Here is a 15,428-nt window from a genome sequence, read left to right as displayed (position 1 = left end):
ACATTAGCAAACAAAATGGCTGTACCTCTTTAGCTAGGCTAGATGTCTGCTAGCTAGGCCTCAACTCAGCTAAGCTAACTGAACTGGACCATTTTATGGTGCTGGCGCCTTCTGGAGCAGTTTGATGAAGAAATAATATAGCCATGACACAATTGTTCAATAATTAAGAGTTTTGGTTTTGGCGGATTAAATTGTAGCATTCCAATTAGCACTAAGGATAACGCTTGGTACAATATGGGTTAGCGCTGCACTCACACACAGTATAAAGTGCTGGTTTCTGTTTGCCGTTCTGAAGTCTCGAGATAAACCATTCCACCATCACCAAGTTGGTTTCAAAAGACCAGTTATGACGAGAAGGAACAGTGAAACCACTGGCTCATTGGCTAATAACCTGTCAATCACAAGTTGATAACCACTGACCATATCCAGGGTAATGCACTTTTTTTAAAAACAGAGAATAACCAAAGCAAACCTAACACTATATTCAATTTGACCCCAAATGAGTGAGTGAACCATAAATTCAGCAAGAACATTTTTACGGAAATCAAGTCAAAAAGGAGTTTTTCCCACAGGTTTCTATAGCTCCAAAAGTCTTTTTTGCAGCAATCACCATCCGTTGGCCCTGGCACTGTTGGCAATGCTTCATATTGTTAGGATTCAGCTTGCTAACAGAGCTTTCCAGCCTTAGCAAATAACTTAGTAATCTACACTCAGGTCCAAATATGGTCACTTCTGGCTACAAAAAACAAAAAAAATTGCTGACACTGAAATGCTGCCACTGAGCCTCCAAAACAAGATGTGACAGCACAGTTGATCTCCTAAAGAGAGTTCATGTACATTAGCCCAATGCAAAAATAACAAAGATTAAGTAGCGTTGGGGATCACGGTCATACATTTGGATTTTGACTAGAGTCAGCTATTCATTTATACTTTGTTTTGGTACTTAAATGTTTGAGCTTTTGCAATATTTGATCAATCAAGTCACTTATTAATGAGGATACTGACTGAAAATAAAAATAAGAGTTAAATACTTTTTAAAGTATACACCAGGGGTGGGCAAATCCAGGCCTCGAGTGCCGGAGGCCTGCAGGTTTTAGACGTGTCCTTGATCCACCACAGCTGATTCAAATGGCTAAATTACCTTCTCAACATGTCTTGAAGTTTTTCAGAGGCCTGGTAATGAACTAACGTTTGATTCAGCTGTGTTGACCCAGGGTGAGATCTAAAACCTGCAGGACACCGGCACTTGAGGCCTGGATTTGCCTACCCCTGGTATACACTATATTCCCAAATGTATTCACTCACTCATCCAAATTACTGAAATCCAGCGTTCCAATCACTTCTATGGCCCCAAGTGTATAAAATCAAGCATCTAGGCATGAAGACTGCTACTACAAACATTGTGAAAGAATGGGTTGCTCTCAGGAGCTCAGTGAATTCCAGCGTGGTATTGTGATAGGATGTGCAACAAGTCCAGTCTTGAAATTTTCTCACTACTAAAATCCAAGAGCAGGATGAGTGGATGCTGAGGTGCACAGTGTGCAAAGGGTCACCGACTCAGTCACTACAGACCTCCAAACTCCTTGTGGCTTTCAGATTAGCTCAAGAACAGTGTTGAAAGGTTCATGGAATGGGTTTCCACGATGCAGCTGCATCCAAGCCTTACATCACCAAGCACAATGCAAAGCGCTGGACGCAGTGGTATAACGCATACCACCACTGGACTCTAGAGCAATGGAGACGTGTTCTCTGGAGTGATGAATCACACTTCTCCCTCTCGCAATCCAATGGACGGGTGTCAGTTTGGCGGTTTCCAGGAGAACGGTACTTGTTTGACTGCATTATGCCAACTGTAAAGTTTGGTGGAGGAGAGATTATTCTGTGGGGTTGTTTTTCAGGAGGTGAGCTCTGCCACTTAGTTCCACTGAAACGACTTTATGCTTCAACATACCAAGACATTTTGGACAGTTTCATCCCCCAACTTTATGGGAACAGTTTGGGGATCGCCCCTTCCAGTTTCAACATGACTATGTGCTATTGCACAAAGCAGGGTCCATAAAGACATGGATGAGCGAGTTTGGTGTGGAAGAACTTGACTGGCCTGCACAGAGTCCTGACCTCAGCCTGATATACACCTTTTAGATGAATTAGGGTGGAGACTATGGGCCAGTTCTTCATCCAACATCATTGTCTGACCTCACAAATGTGCTTTTGGCACAATGATAAACCATGTGGAAAGCATTCCCAGAATATTTGGAGCTGTTATAGCTTCTATCATTTTACACCTTATGGATTAAGAATGAGATGTCACTCTTAGCAATACACTGCATCTTTGTCTGCCCTACAGTTTCCTGCTATTTAAGGACCAATATATATTCTGCTGATAATGGTATCACTTTAGAGCATCAACCCAGCGCTGTAAAAAGTCTGATGTATAGGGTGAAATACACACAGAGTGTACACAAAGCACAGATAATAACAGTCACTGTGTCAGCTGTGGTTCTTTTTAACACCAACAAACTCCGACCAGCTTATACATCAGTTCATTAGGCACCTACTTACCATGAAAAGGCCACCATGACCACAAAACAACCCACCACCCACACTGTACCTATCTGTCTCTTCTCTCCAGCTAAACCTCCTACCTCTCCCTCCTCCACACACACACACACACACTGCAACAGCATTCTGTTTAATCAAAATAGAGCTGCCCTTCAACGCATTTACATGTCTCATAATGGGGAAGAGTCGGTACGAAGCCTGTCATTACGCGCACCATTAAAACACAGCAGTAGACTAATCTAGCACTTCCATAAGCAACAGCAGCAGCAGCAGCAGGAGGAGGAGAAGCAGCAGAGGACGAGGGAGTGGAAGCTGACTGTGGATGGAGAAGGAAAAGAAAGCAAAAGCAGTCATTCGATGCATGGTTGGTTTGGCTATTTGAAGGCTGGGAAAGCCGCAGTGGTGAGAACATGACAAGGAGGAGGAGGAAGAGGAGCAGCAGCGAGAAGAAGAAGAACCAGGTAGGGATGTCAGAGGAGTGACATGAGCACTCGGTGAAGTGTGAGAAAGAGCAGCAGGTGAAGGGAGAAGTGTTGCATAAACAGCAGGAGGAGGGACCAGCAAACAGGCCGAAACAGCAGGTGATGCCTGCTGGGAAGGAGAAAGAGAAAGGAGCAAGAAGTCATGCTTGAGGAGGAAGGGGAAGGAACGGGAGAAGAAGAGAGGGAGAAAAAGCAGGAGAAAAGGGAGGAACAAAGGCAAGGGATCCATGGGTAGGAAGGAACACCAACAGAAAGAAAGGTTGAAAGACGAGCAGAAGAGGAACTCTTGAGGAGGAACATCAGGACTGAGATGAGAGGTGTGGAGAGGGGTAAAAGAAGTTCATGAAAACACCCAGAAAAGTGATGATGTGCAGACTAGTTGATGCTGGGATCCTTTAGGGAAAATAGGTGATGTCTGTACAGGACAAGCAGGAGAGCAAAGGATGAAGCAGAAGATGTTTTTGGGGGGTGTAGAAGAAATTGGATCTTTGGAAAAAGAAGGGGGAACAGGAGTAGATGGCGGGCGGCAGTAAAATTACACTGCACCAGCACCAGCAGTGAGAGGTGCTGGAAGGGAAGTAAAAATAAGGGGCAGCGGGTGAAGCTTGTGGAGAAGAAGCAATAACAATGTGATGCTTGGCTTACAGGAGCAACAGGGGTTAGGGATAGAGGAGCGGCGGGATGCTTTTGAGACGAGTTGCTGGAGATCGTACTTGGGAGAGGTTCACTGTAACACAAAAGAGGCACGAGGTGATGTTTGGAGGCGAGCGTGGGGAGATGGCGCTTCGGGCGGGGAAGCGGCAGGGAGGAGCAAGAGGTCACTGTAGGGAGGAGCAGCAGAAGGAACAGCGGGGGAGGTGGAAGCAGCTACAAGGAGCCGGTGAGCACCTGCAAGCTATAATTATGATTCACTTTGCTGCTCACAGGTGAGTGGTGGCCTGTGTGATAAAACAGCTACAACAGTGCACTCAGGAGGGAGAAACATGGTAATGTTTGATACTAAACAACACACATTTTTATAATATGGCAACAGACATTTATGGACCCTGTAAGAAACTTGATACAATTTATGCATGTGTCATGTACATAAAGGCAGTACTAAATGTGATTTATGTCCTTTTTCGTGTCCTGGAAAGGCTCGATGTTTAGGGCTATATAAAAGTAGAACATGGAATATATTAGAAGAGCACAAAGGGACTACTTTCTGTGTCATTTCGTGCATGCGTGCACAGCAATAACTGTCAGTATTCCCAATAAAGCACTAATTGGCCCACTGCTGAAAGGCAATTAGCGCTCATATTAAACCTCAAACACACCCAGCTCACCATGAAGGACCAGAAAACTTACTGTGGTATAAATCCTCCATCAGTCTCAAGTTTCTTCCAAAAATGCATGGAGCTCTGCATAAAGTTAAATTGCAAATGTCTAAGGATAAGAAAGCTGAAGATGTAACATCAGCTAAGAAGTCTTCTGCTCAACCACTGTGCATAAATTAAATCACCCTGCGCCAGCTGTAGCACTCAGAAAGATGCTCCCTGGTTTGCAAACCTACCTTCCACTGCGTGCACTGAAGTAACCGTGAAGAGAACCAGAACAGCCCAAGTGGCCGGCATGGCCAGTCTGACTCCCTGTCCGTCCTCTCCCATTATCCTGCTGACAGAGAAGAGAGAAAAAATCCCCACTGGAACACGCTGTATTCCTCTGGTAAGCAGTCACATCGCAGTCTTCAGTCTGTGTGAGTGTGTGCTGAGCCGGCACAGCCAGCGAGTGCTGAAGGGGATACACTTCTGCTGGAGATCCGCTCTCTCGCTCTCTCTCCTCTCACCGTCGCCTCGCGCACACCTTTCCGTCCAATCAGGACAGAGAATGTCGGCTCGTAAACCAATCACCCATTCTTTTCCACCTGACCCAAGATGAATGCCCAATGGTCAGGTCTCCCCTCCACTGCCTCCATCCCACAGCACGACGAGCTGGCGTGACGGGACAGCGACACCCAGTGGTCAAGGATCAGCACAGCAACTAACTAAACCTTGCAGTGACTGTGGTCCTGTGACATTGAATTGCTGAAGAGTCATTATGATGGGATGTGAGCTGTGGTCTTTCTCAAGAGTCTTTAAAGATATTGCAGCAATAATGATGTTCGATCCTCCTGATAAAGCAGGAGAATCAATGCTTCTCAGCTATTGGTTCCCCAAGGTTTGGACTGAGACCGCTTCTTCCCTACACACGCACGCCTCATTTCTTTTTATTTTGCTGTGAAGAAGCCACATCTTCTCATAAATTTAAAGTGTTCTGAAGAACTATTGCTGTTTCACTATAAACACTGCCTGCTTTTCCCCTCTTTTTCAGTCCAGTCCTTGTACCTGACCATTTTCAGTTTGTTAAGCCACTCAACACTGACCTGTGAGCTATTCTGGCATTAAAAAGGCACCTAACTTACAGGATGGACCAGTGTTGTGTCGACATTTTCCAAAGAGCTTTTAGCATATCTTGGCATGGTGTGCAGTGTATCCTTAAAAAAAACTGAGGAAACTGGACAAGTGGAGGACAAAATAATAAATCTACTGTTCGCCTCATCAGAAACAGTCACAGTGAAAGGGTGGCTGTCAAGAATTATTAAGTAAAGAAAATGAGGACAAAAGGCTGAGGTGTGCCAAATTACACAGAAACTAGACTGGAAATTAGTGGCAACAGATCCTATGGACCAAAGAATATAAGTGATATATTTTTGGTTTGAATCATCATCAACATTTATGGAAGAGGTCAGGAGAAATGTTCCACAGTGAGCCTCTACAGCCATCTGTAAAACATGGCGGAGGCTCTGTCATGGTTTGAGGTTGCATTTCAGCCAGTGGTGTTGGTGACCTTCTCAAAATTGGTGGAATTATGAACGCAGAAAAATACGGTCGGATTTTGATTCATCAGGCAAAACCTTCTGGAAAGCATCTGGTTAGAAACAGCTTCATTTTTCATCACGACAATGATCTCAGACACACTCATAAACTCATACCTGCATAGAAAAAAATGCACACAATCAATCACGGAGTGGCGTTCCCAGATCTTAACATTATTGAAGCAGTGTGGGATCATCTTGGCAGAAAATGGAAAAAAAGGCAGTCAAGAAGAGCTTTGCATTATTTTTTCTGGATTATGACAGTTAACCGTTTATATTTTTGTAGCATCCCAATTTTAGAAGTTTCAGCCTCTGGGTTTGATGTGGTCCATATTCAAAAAAGGCCAACGTTGTCACAAAACTATCTTGACTTTGTCCCAGAGGGGCAACGTAACCAACAAGGTCAATCAAAACAGACTGGTCTCAGTGAGGGGCTTGATGGACATGCTTATTATTTTGGTATGGAAATTGGAAAGACGTCTTAGTAAAAGAGAGTCTGCAAGTCTGATGCTGATACTGTACATACTATAGTTAAAGGGCTTTCACAAAAGTCATACAGAAATGTATATTTTACTCCTCAACACATGCTGTACACACAACAAGAAACCCCTGTGTAGGTCTGTTTGCTTTCTGCAGACTTTCAGCCCAAGGCCTCCGGTAGAAAACAAAAGTTGAGTGGTTTTCTGGTCTTTCACATCACTGGGAGAGACCTCGGGGTTAATTTGATACATGAAAACAGCCTTTGCAGTATTAGGAGAAAAAGCAAGGACTAGAGTGTGTGGCCTTGTGTTACAGGGGATAAAGAGGATTAAGTGAAAAACAACTACGGTTCACCTACACTGGTGTTTTCGCTTGTGTTGACTAATCAGACCTCTTTTCAGGACTGTGTTGATGGACATTTCCCTAAATGTCCTCTTAGTGCCTTTTAAGGGTGAGATAACTGAATTTTTAAAGAATCATTCTTACAAGTACACTTAATCTGCCAGAGTGAAAACATCTGTGTCTCTCTCTAAGCCGTATGTCCAGCTTTAACCCTTAGTAGATTTAAAGCATTGGGGACCACCACACTGCTTAAACAATGCAAACTATCACAATATATTAAGACTTTCAGTTCAGTTATTCACTTTTTTGATCACACTGGCAAAAAAGACAACTCTCTAAAATAGGAAGCATTATTACGTTTTTTGGCTACCTGCAAAATCCTAAAAGGTGTGCGTAATGACAAAATACACTATGGAAAAAATAAAAATCACTCAGTGTCTCTGAAAAAATACAACTTTTCAAGCCCAGAGGCATTGGATCAATTTACCTTTTTAGGTTTCCTGTCTCCTTCATCCTGTGCCTCTTACACTGTCTCATACCGCTGTGACATTGCTGCACTTTTCTTCCCAGATGCTCCATTTCCTGTCCCTCAAGATGACATTTCAGCTGCCAGCAGCTTTTATGACACACACCACAACCTACATGACAATCGCTTTCACTCAGGGGCTACTGCATCCTGTTCATATTGACCGCTATTCTAAAAAGCTGTGTATATGAGCGTGCATGTGAGTTAGAGGCAGACAAACAGAGGGAGACGCTTCTTATCTTAAAGTCAGCAGTTGGAGGCATTCATAATTTCCTTCCAGCCACAGGTGGAGACCCAGAAATCGATTACAGGTCTGCTGGCTGCCGCACGAGCAGAACAATAATGTTTGAATTGCCTCCGAAGGTTCTGGTTACTCTTTTAAAATTGTGCAGCTGGAGTCACGCAGCCCTTTGCTAAGAGTATCTCCATCCTGAGGGACTCGGCGAGGTAAATAAGCTGTGATCAGGAACAGAGCAGTCAGGCACAGTGCTGAAAGTTGATTGGTGTACATGTCTAGATATAGCAGAGTGGAAATCAAAAGTGTGGTTGCACACTTGTCCTCCAACATGCCGGTAAAGGTCTGCTCAGGTTCTACTCTCACTTCTGCATCATTCACAATTACACGACAGGAAACATTACAGCATAGGTGAGTTATATAAAAACATGCAGATCTGTGCATCAGACTCACAGTTTCACAGGATACTGACAGTCAGAAGTGAAATGTGAGGCATTCACACGCCGAAAAGTTCACCTTGGTTCAAAAACATAAACTTGCCGTGAACTTTCTGCGCGTTGGCCCTGCTTTTTCGTCCTGTCGTATCAGATCTGAAAACATCAGGAAAAGGAATCATTCAGTGAATCAACACCCTTGACAGGCAGGATTGTCGTCAGCCCCAGTTTCCCCCCAGCAGGACCAGATGATGCTTGTCGTGTCCTGTTACAAAGAGCTATATGTTTATTTATAGCTGTAGTGGAGCTCGCAAGTCGAGGCTTTAAATAGAAAGAGAACAAAATCATCCCAGATTTGATGTTCTTGATTAGAGTGGGATGATATCTGGGAGCGGATATGGCATCAGTGGAAACAGGGCCAGGCAGTGAGTCATCTGGTGGGCACAAAGCATCAGCCAAAAAGAAAAAAAAAAAGGTGCTCAATCACATATTTGTTTTTACTTATTTTGTCATATTAATAGCTGCATAATATCAGAAGATTCTAATGCTTAGATCAAGAGAAAGAGAGTAAAATCCAAGTTTTAAATTGATAGTGGCTAGATTAATTAGCCAGGTGCATCTCTATCTCTGTTGGGTTTATCACACAGTTACAGATACCTGCTTATACCTGGATTTCACTCATAGACAGTATAAAAGATGGATGTAGCTTGTGGGTCTGAAGTGTGAAGTGCAGAAGTGTCTTAAATCTCCATTAGTCCTTAACCCATCAAGGGGTTCTTGTGGTCCTATACAAGTCTATGGAATAATTATTCCCTGCAAAGGTGAGGTCTTTGTTGTTCATCTTGGGTTATAATGCATAAAACAATAAGTCAGATTTATAAGTTCTAATCATTCCAGGTGTCAGATCAGTTTATCCAGGGTATACTTGTTGGTCACGAACTTATGATGAGCTAACTGGAGTGGGATTCTTACAGTCAGATCTATCTTAATGTCACGGTGGCTACAGTGGTGTTAGAATGTGTTTGCCCCCTTCCCAAATTACATTTTTTTCTATTTTTGTTTTAGATCAGGGGTGGGTAACTCCAGGCCTCGAGGGCCAGTGTCCTGCAGGTTTTAGATGTGTCCTTGATCAAACACAGCTGATTCAAATGGATAAATGACCCCCTCAACATGTCCTGAAGTTCTCCAGAGGCCTGGTAACCAACTAATCATGTGATTCAGGTGTGTTGACCCTGCATGATATCTAAAACCTGCAGGATTAGGCCCTCTAGGCCTGGAGTTGCCCACCCCTGTTTTAGATCATCAATATATGTATATATATTAGACAAAGATAACACAAGTAAACACAAAAATGCAGTTTCTAAATGAAGATGTTTATTGTTAAGGGGAAAAAAAACAAACCTATGTGTGAAAGCGATTGAACCTCTGTTATAACATGAATTAACTGTGAAAAGCTTAGCTCAGTTTCTCTAGCCACACCCAGGCCTGATCACTGCCATGCTTGTTCTCAATCGAGAAATCATTTAAATAGAATCTGCCTGACAAAATGGAGTAGACCAAAAGATCCTCAAAAGCCAGACATCGTGCTGCGATCCAAGGAAATTGAGGAACAAATGAGAAACAAAGGAGTTGAGATCTCTCAGTGTGGAAAAAGTTATAAACCCATTTCTAAAGCTGTGCAACTCCAGCAAACCACAGTGAGAGCCATTAACCACAAATGGTGAAAACATGGATCAGTGGTGAACCTTCCCAGGAGTACTGATGGGACTGATGAGACAAAAGTTAAAGTCAAAGTCCTGACCTGAATCCGATTGAGATGCTGTGGCATGACCTTAAAAAGGTGACTCATGCTCGAAAACCCTCCAGTGTGGCTGCATTACAACAATTCTGCACAGATGAGTGGGTCAAAATTCCTCCACAGTATTAGGTTTGGGGGCAATCACTTTCCCACACAGGGTCATGTAGATTTGGATTTATTTCTCCCTTAATAATAAACATCTTCATTTAGAAACTGCATTTGCTGTTTACTTGTTATCTTTGTCTAATATTTACATTTGTTTGATCATGTCAAACATTTAAGCGTGACAAACGCAAAAAAATAGGAAAGCAGGAGGAAGGCAAACTTAATATTCAGGTTTCTTGCATGATGTAAAGTAAGCGGTCAGTGTTTTTAGACAAGTCTGTGAAACAACCACCACAGCAATCTGCTAGCAAAGCAATCACAAGGAGATTTTTGCCAATCAGTTCAGGAATATAGATTTTTCCTTAGACCTGTCTGAATGTTACTTTAGGAATCATTTTCTCAGCAATTTCCAATAACCTCTCACAACCACTCAGGGGAATAGTCATTTTCCCCTAGATTTCCCCAGGACTGGTCTCTAGGCCTGGACAACTGGGGGCTTCACTTCATCCTACATTGTCACCCTGATTGTCGCACATCCAAAATGATGTTGTAGGGGTGTCTACAAAACCCCAGTACCTCCTATGGTTTAACTCAAACTGGAGCTCATAATTGTCAGATGGTTAGGAAAATTCACCACATTGAAAATCACGCATTAAAATCACGTAATATTCCAAAAGAAACCAACAAACTGTAAAGCCACCTGTCAAAGTGCCCACACCCTACATAGTTTTAAACTTTAATATAATTCAGAGCTTCATAAAAATGCATACCTTGTAAAATGTCCTGAAAGTGGAACTCAGCTATAGAGGCTAAATAACTTTTTTTGTATCAGGCTGTTTATTTCTGATGTGAAGTAGAGGACTTTAACACAAAAGTCATTTTTTCTAGCCCTGAATTGGTTATATGTTTGTGAAAAAAAAACAAAAAACTGAAGTGTAAAAACAAAAATGTGTGGTTTTTACCTCGTTGATCAGCCCAGATAACGTGCCACATAACACCCAGTTCCACTCTTAATAAATACTAAGCTAACTGGCTTTTGGCTGTAGCTTCACTTTTAAAACACACTTGAACGTGTTATTAATGTTCCCATGAAAATCTCGGAGAGACTAGTCACATTTTGCCAAACTGCTGAACTATTTCTTCACATCAAATCAAAGTGTCCATGACAAAAAAACCCCCACAGCTACAATCAAACAGAGTTTAATGAATGAAATGTGACTGGATACACTGATGAATAAAAAAACCCGGCTCAATACACAGAGTGAAAAATGTGTGTGTGTGTGTGCGTAACACATTTGCGTGAATCAGAAGTTCCATATGTAGCAGTATGGTACTGCAGCTTGAAGACAGGCATGCCAAGTAAATGATCTATCACCAGGCTAATGCACACACTATTTCACAAATATCTTGTATGTACAAAAGTTGCAGGAACTTTAAACCTTTTCTTTTCTTTCTGGTGCGTATGGAGTATAAAACCTGGTGAAGGGTTCTCACGTGTGTGTAATAAGCTTTGGTTTGATCTACCGTACATCAGCCTCGACACAGGCGAGCATTCCCCAAATGGCCCTCTCTGAGCTTTATCTTCTCTGTGGAGTTTTGTGTGTGTGTGTATTTACTGCAAACAGATGTGTAACAATCGTGTGCATTCTCCTGTCTTCACAAAACAGAACTTAAGGAAACTGCTTGTGTGTGCTTGATTCTAAGAGCGTCCACGAGGCTGCTCACTTCTTCACAGAGATCATTAAAAATAAAAGAAGTGGTTGTTTCAGCTTTCTTCTGAAAGCCAATTTGAAATTGTTGGGTATACAGTACAGCACATCTGATACATGACAGGGTTGTGATCAATTATCTGCAATATTTCAAACAAATCCCACTGAGTCTGTCCGCTTAAAGCAGTGACACCAAGACTTCTGGACGACAACATCACAGATTACGGGGAATTCCTCGCCAGTAGAGTATTATACTGTACATTCATGACTCGATATGGTGCCAGCCGTTAAGCTAATGTACACGAACATTTACAGCGTACACAATGTTTGTTAAGGTAGACGACTTTGACTCAAGTTATAAAATAACAAAAAATTAAATAAAAAAAACCCCCCAGAAAAAACTTGTTTGTTTATCAGGGCACCGAACATGTTTTCACAGGCCTCTGCAGCCTGCTGATTGGACACAATTAGACATCGTTATCTTCATCAGAGTCTTCTTTGTCATCCCTTATTTGTTTCCCTTTGTCTGTCCTCATTCCAAAAACACGCTAGCAAGCTAAGACATATGTAAACGCAGTAAAATAAAGAATACAATCAGGTTTTGCTCTTCTGAGTCGATGAAAATGTCTTCTCATTCCACAAATGTCTCCTTTATTTATTTTTTTTATGTTTTTTTTTTTTGGCAAAGTTACTTCCTCAAGCTGAACCCCCATTTGTCCTTCCCATGGTTCAGCCCTGCCTTTGACTTCAAACTCTTGACTGAAGGCAGCGGTGGTCCATCATCGCTGAAGCAGCAGCAGAAGGGTCACCGGGAGCAGGAGCAGCAGGCTACAGAAGCCGGATTGGAACGCGGCCGCGCCTCTGACTCGGTTGTTGTCCGGCGAGTAGGCATACAATCCTGGTCTGCTACGAGGACACTGGCCACCTACACACATACCACTTCCAGAGCCGCTGATGTCATCACCTGGAAAAGAGAGAGATACAGATACAGAACACTGCTAACAGTAAACTGTGAAATAATTTAAAGACAAGTGGAAACTAGCTTTTTTTGTTAAATGTCACCTTGAGCTGCTCTTAATAATTGACCCAATTGTATTTGGGTCCGTGTGACATTCCTGAATGCAATTAATCTTTTAATTACACCATTTATAGGGAATATTTTGTCCTTAAATCCCAGGTCTCATTAACTCTAGGGAATAAGCCTCCCGAAACAAGAGAGCTGGTGCATTTGATCTAAAACAACTATTTCTGGAATCTACTTTATCAGAAGATCACTCACTTGCATCCTGGAAGTCTACATCATTGCCATCCAGTGCATTTTTCAGCCTGTTGCTCATAATTTTGAGCTGCATGATCTGCTGCCGGATGGTCATGTCTGGCTTTGTGATGTCGAGCTCCACTTCTGGGTTGTTGATCTGATTGGCCAAACCATCGCCCATCACTTCTGGAAGGTACCTAATTGGCCATGAGAAGCGACAGGAATAGAAGCATGATGCTCATGGCTTAAATCACTGCCTCATGACTGTCACATTATCGCTGATGACAGAGCTTGTGTGTGCTCAGCGGACTGTGAGGTATCAATATTTGGTTTTATGGGCACTCCTTAGCTTATCTTAGCCTTCGGGGTTTTCTCAAATGCAGTTAATTACTATTAAATTAAATTCATTTTTTTTCTATAGCATCAAATCACAGCAACAGTCACCTCAAATAACTTTGTATTGAAAGGTAAAGACCCGACAACAATACAGAGAGAACCCCAACAGCCAGACGAGTCTCAGTAGAGGGAATTTGCGCAGCTATATTAGGTGGCCTGCACAATCGTGCAGCCTGTGGTTGTGCAAAAGAAAACAAGTACTTGTGAGTATCCTCACCTGGAAAATGCAATAGCTAGTCCCAAAGCTTTAAGAAATGGGCACCAGTGGATAGTAAAATCAGTGCTGCAGAAGAAAAAATCCCCCCCGCTCCACCTTTTAAAAAAAAATTGATATAATTTTTATTTATTATATTTTTAAAGTATTTTATCCAGCAAGACATTGCTTGAGGAACATTAAAAGTCGTGAGGAGTGCTGTGTTTGAAAAACTATTACATAAACCCTTTGTGACTCCTGATGGAGCTGTGCAAAGTCTGGTTGTGTAATTCCCCTTCTGACTTACACCCCTCTCAGACTGACACCTACGCTGCTGTGTCAGCCACCCCAGCTATGTCAGGAGTAAGCAATTGTGGGCCAGTGTTTTTAGCATTGATCATTAGGGCTTAGTTTTTCCAGACATGGATTATGCCTAATCCTAGACCAAATACTGTTTCCAATCAGGATCTTCAAGTCTAGAAATCCGTGCCTGGGAAACCAGCCGAAAGAGATCAACATGTCCAGGTGCAATGGTGTGATTTTGTTTGACTTTCTGTTGTAATTAAATAATAAAATGTAGGAATAAATAAGACAAAGTAAGCTGTGGCAAAAAACTTATTATGCAAACAAGAAACTAAAACTTCACTTTGTCTCAGACAGCCAAATATCTTTGCAGGCGTGTGAGGTTTGAGTCAATATGCCTACCATTCACTTTTGCATTTAGGCCTAAAGCTCTCTTTCAGCCAATATATTCATGTATTTTTCTTTATGAAAAGACTCAAACAAGGCAAATTTACAACTAAAACACAATTTCATTAAAAGGTTCAGCCTAAAGCCGCTCTACGGCCATCCAAAAACTCCCCTCCACAGCTTCCTATCACGGCTACCCTGTAAGTGGAGACAGCTGTGCTCTGGCTCCACAGGAGACCGGGGGCGCGGTCGAATAGTCAATTCTGCTTAGGAAGGTCTCTAACTGAGTTAAGCGACCCAGAGGTATCTGCATGGCAGCCATAATAAGAGCCGTTCGAATTCTCTAAATACTTAGCAAAGGTCATTCGATGCTTCATTATCACCTCCTTCAGCACAGGACAAACTGCACCATCCTTTATGAAAGGAAAGGAGATAATGAGATCCCATAACTCATAGCTACTCACCATGCGACCATTCAAGAAAATGATTTAAAATAAACTGACGAAAGTGACGCAGATCATGTAAATATTAACTATGAGTGTTCACCAATTCACAGCCTGCTGATTTGTTTTGAATTTTCAACAGCAGGCTGCTAAACCCACAGCTGCTGTAACAGGATCTACTTCTCATCAAGCTATCGCCTTATGTGAAGAACATACTGTGGATTTATATTAGCTCTCTAAATCAAGATTATGCGCTATATTAATTGATCATTGTGTTTAATGTTAGCTATAGTTCACTTTGCATTAGTTATATCCACTGTTGCCAGAATCCCCAGACTTTAGGATCATCATTAAAGTAATTTATAACACACACACACACACACACACACACACACACACACACACACACACATAGAGAGAACCCTGAATTGGATAAGTGATGGATGGGGGGAATTTTTCTCCATAGACAGGCTTAAAAAAAGGAGGAAATGATGCGGTGAAGTACGTCATGATCAAGGATCAGTTGCCAGTTTGTTTACATGTTTGGCATCTCCCACTACAGTATATATGGGTGTGTACTTTTTTCTCTCCTCCCTCCAAGGTGTTTCTGTCTCTGGGTGAGAAAGGTGTGAGAGGTCCCGGGTTCAAGCTCCCAATTCATGTTACGTGCCCTAGCCTTCGGGGTAACCTAGACACAACATGAGACGCGACTCCCAAGAAAAGACCAGCACCCTAACAACCAAAGACGCTAAGCAGGAGTTTATTTGCTTCACCAAAACAACAAACCAATGTTTCCTACTCTCCCCTGACCAAAAATAAAAGGCAAACATAAGTTCTAATCTATGCTCCTAACCAATAAAATAGAGACAAAGTGTTTCATCA

At 42.3% G+C, this 15,428-nt stretch overlaps 2 protein-coding genes across 2 annotated transcripts in view; both read right to left on the bottom strand.

The window, feature by feature from the left end:
- Positions 1 to 5,456, bottom strand: part of LOC100695501 (ephrin type-B receptor 1) — a 121,767-nt gene extending 116,311 nt beyond the window's left edge. The window contains exon 1 of the mRNA XM_005457133.4: positions 4,597 to 5,456. Coding sequence (XP_005457190.1) covers positions 4,597 to 4,690 — 94 coding nt within the window. The 5' untranslated portion in view covers positions 4,691 to 5,456. The remainder of the gene's footprint in view (positions 1 to 4,596) is intronic.
- A 5,585-nt stretch (positions 5,457 to 11,041) lies between these two features.
- gpc1a (glypican 1a) overlaps positions 11,042 to 15,428 on the bottom strand; it is a 43,985-nt gene continuing 39,598 nt past the window's right edge. The window contains exons 9-10 of the mRNA XM_005457134.3: positions 12,846 to 13,021; positions 11,042 to 12,530 (exon numbers count right to left, since the gene is read on the bottom strand). Of these exons, the coding sequence (XP_005457191.1) occupies positions 12,346 to 12,530; positions 12,846 to 13,021 (361 nt within the window). The 3' untranslated portion in view covers positions 11,042 to 12,345. The remainder of the gene's footprint in view (positions 12,531 to 12,845; positions 13,022 to 15,428) is intronic.

This window comes from Oreochromis niloticus, linkage group LG17, assembly GCF_001858045.2.
Source record: "Oreochromis niloticus isolate F11D_XX linkage group LG17, O_niloticus_UMD_NMBU, whole genome shotgun sequence".
Taxonomy (NCBI): domain Eukaryota; kingdom Metazoa; phylum Chordata; class Actinopteri; order Cichliformes; family Cichlidae; genus Oreochromis; species Oreochromis niloticus.
This window is presented reverse-complemented; position numbering and strand designations above follow the sequence as displayed.